Here is a 3,224-nt window from a genome sequence, read left to right on the forward strand (position 1 = left end):
ATATATATACACATACACATATATACATATATATACACATACACATACATATATATACATATATATACACATACACATACATATATATACATATATATACACATACACATACACATACATATATATACACATACATATATACACATACACACACACATATACACACACACATATACACACACACACATATACACACACACACATATATATATATACACACACACACACACACATATATACACACACACACACACACACACACACACACACACACACATACACATACACACACACACATAAGAGTATAGATATAGAGTATATACGATCTGCATTAAGTCAGTGTGTGTAGTGGGTGTGGAGCTGTGGATTTACCAGTGGTGCTGGAGGTGGAGCTGTGGCGTCTAGCTGTGATGACACTGTCCCTTCTCTGGTGACTGTCCTGTCCCACCTCCACCACCTGAGTCTGCAGCAAGGGGCCACACCACTTCACCGTGTACTTAGGACCAACAGGAACCAGGCTGCTGATGTCAGGGGGACCCCTGGTGGACAAACATGTTCTAAATGTGGTCATGGGAACACATATGTGGCAGCTACTCTGTGCAGGAGCCGTCTCATCAGTCCAAATCACAGCACCCCGTCTCCTCTGACCCTGCACCCCATCACATCACCTGAGTTGTGTTCAGCATCTACAGAGCTGAAACCTGGTAGCTCCTTGAGAACAGACTCACTGCAACTAGTTGTTCGTCGAGAAACTCTTCTCACGCATGAAGATTGATTGCTAACTGCTCCAAAAACAGCCATGTCTCATTCCTACATTCATATTTTCATTACCAAAGAAATAAACATGTAAATAATCAAATGTAAGAGAGATTCCAGCACAGACAGTGGAGCTAAAGCAGCAGCCTCAGGGTCTACAGGAGGAGGTACTTACTTCAGGTTAACATTGGCACAGATCAGGGTGTCGTTGAGGAGGAAGACCTTCCGCTCCTTCGACTTGACAACTTGACCTTTATCACCATAAACTATTTCAGTGAGCAGTTCACACTGAATCCACTGCCGCTGCTCCGAGTTCAGCAGCTGGAAGCACAAAGCAGTTCACTGAAAAGTAGACCCTTACCTACACTCTGAGCTTCAGCCAGTATATGAACCAGTAAATGATCTTCTTTGGAGCCTGCTTGGAATAAAAGCTGAATGTACAACCCGTACTCCCTGATCTTCAAAATGACATAACATCAAGACAAAGGCTTGCGGATGAATGAAGCTGTCTGGACGTTGATTAGTTTGGATGTAAAAAGCTTTTGGTGGCTTTTGTTCCAGTACCAGGTATCTCAATGATTACCAGTCACATCAATATGATATTCAGTTTGGATATTCATGGTCTCCAGAGGCTGATTATTGAGGACCTTCACTCACCTATCCTCTGGCACCATCACATAGCCAAAATAAATCAACTGAATACAAGAAACATTCAAATTAGAGGGGATAGTTTGTGTTTTGTTGTATGAGGTACTGATCCATAGTCTGTATATTACCTAGAGTAGATGCAGTCGGCACACCCCTACATAGGAGAAACAGATAGGACACAAGAGCAAAGCAATGCAGTGCTGTGGACAGGGGTAGCAGCACACCTATTCTAGACACCTAAAGAGATTGATATCAGTTTAAATGTACGCTATATTAGAATATTTATCTTACCGTCAGACAGCCCTCTGTCTGGGAACTGATCTGAAAGAGAAACTTATCTATGATCTCTTCAAAGCCAAAAAACTCCGTTGACTAATACTGTAAAGATGAGTTTCACTTTTACTTCAGTTCCATGACGGAAAATATTCTAAACATAGCTACACTTAAACCGATACTGATTTTTTTTAGGCGTCTGAAATACATCACAGCAGTACATGACTTCGCTCCTGTGCTGGTTCTCCAAACTCCATCTCCTGTAGTGACACACTGAGTATGGAGAAGAACCTCATACAACCACACTTCTAAACATCTGAACTATCCCTTCGATAGACATACTGTCATATTTATTGGACAGATTGACGCTCCCATTTAATGTAGGCCATTCCATCTACTCTCTGACACAAAGAGGAGATGCTGAATAGTATAGTTTATTTTATGAATCAAAATATGATAACAATTTCAGTCCATAAGAGGCCAACCCATAGGTTAAATCAATAGCTCATACATGTGTGTTATCACGCATGGTGCGTCACCTTGCTGAGGTTGCGGTCCCCCACACTGTGTGCTAACTGCTGGATCTCAGCCTCCTGATCAGCCAGACGCTTCTGTTCGTTGAGCTTCTCGGCCAGAGTCTCCAGCGTAGTGAGAGCCAGCTGCAGTGGCAGCCGGTCGGTGTGGGTCTTTGGAGTGTTCTTCAACATGTCCTGATACAACACAACAACAACAACAACACTGTGTTAACAAGGGTGGGGGGGGTCAGGTCCTTTCACATCAAGAGAAACCAATGACCTTAAGTAAAGAACATGTAATATAATTATCATCATAAGAATATTATTAAATGGTATTGTACTCGTTTCTCTCTTTTCTAGTCTTCCGACCACTCAAAGCTCTTTAACACTACATGTCATCATTCACCATTCACACCCATTCATACACTGATGACATGAGCTACCATGCAAGGTGCCACCTGCCCATCAGGGCTCTATCTAATTATTCATTTGGGGTTAACTGTCTCGCCCAAGGACACATCAAGCCAGAGATCAAACCGCTGAGCCTCTGATTGAAGGACAACCCTGCTCTACCACTGAGCCACAGTCGCCCACTGTAGCCAATACCATCTCTGATCTTAAACCAGCAATGGGTATCAATATCTAATATATCAACATTCTGATGCTTTTCATCAGTCTAGATCTGATCTCATCTGATGAACATATCTTGATCTTCCAAACTAATTTCTCTGTAACGTTTAAGGACGGCAGGATAAGAGCATAATCATGCTTGTCTTTGTTTTGTGATAGCAGGTGTGTGACGGTTCCCTGCCATGTTACTGGTTTCTGTGTGTGTGTCCCTTTAATGGCAGGATCCCGGAGATTGCAAACTGGAGACACCTGGGCCAGTGCTCCAGAATAAAGCTCCGCCTTCCTGGCAACATGGCGCTCTCCTATCACCCCGTGGAGGAATGAGGAACGGCTCGTTCAACCACCATTTGTCTTTAGACGTCTCGGTTATGTTTAATAAAACTCTTTGCTTTTGGTCAACTG

General features: G+C 42.9%; 1 protein-coding gene across 1 annotated transcript; it reads right to left on the reverse strand.

Moving 5' to 3' along the window:
• Positions 1–242: 242 nt before the first annotated feature.
• On the reverse strand, positions 243–3,217 carry LOC116379512 (rho guanine nucleotide exchange factor 10-like protein). The gene is made up of 3 exons (XM_031841467.1): positions 2,217–3,217; positions 932–1,077; positions 243–539 (listed from the first exon to the last, which is right to left on the reverse strand). The coding sequence occupies exons 1-3, from the start codon at positions 2,382–2,384 to the stop codon at positions 332–334; spliced, it is 522 nt and encodes a 173-aa protein (XP_031697327.1). The 5' UTR covers positions 2,385–3,217; the 3' UTR covers positions 243–331.
• Between the last annotated feature and the right edge of the window lie 7 nt (positions 3,218–3,224).

The sequence above is a fragment of the Anarrhichthys ocellatus genome, unplaced genomic scaffold (assembly GCF_004355925.1).
Source record: "Anarrhichthys ocellatus isolate YVR2014 unplaced genomic scaffold, GSC_Weel_1.0 scaffold4486, whole genome shotgun sequence".
In the NCBI taxonomy this organism is placed as follows: domain Eukaryota; kingdom Metazoa; phylum Chordata; class Actinopteri; order Perciformes; family Anarhichadidae; genus Anarrhichthys; species Anarrhichthys ocellatus.

What these genes read in the sequence shown, in the direction of transcription:
- LOC116379512 (XM_031841467.1), bottom strand. Translation starts at nt 2,384, where the DNA reads ATGTTGAAGAACACTCCAAAGACCCACACCGACCGGCTGCCACTGCAG. An exon ending in GGGACCGCAACCTCAGCAAG is followed by an intron (nt 1,078 to 2,216) that starts GTGACGCACCAT and finishes TTGTGCTTCCAG; the next exon opens with CTGCTGAACTCGGAGCAGCG. An exon ending in TGTGCCAATGTTAACCTGAA is followed by an intron (nt 540 to 931) that starts GTAAGTACCTCC and finishes TTTGTCCACCAG; the next exon opens with GGGTCCCCCTGACATCAGCA.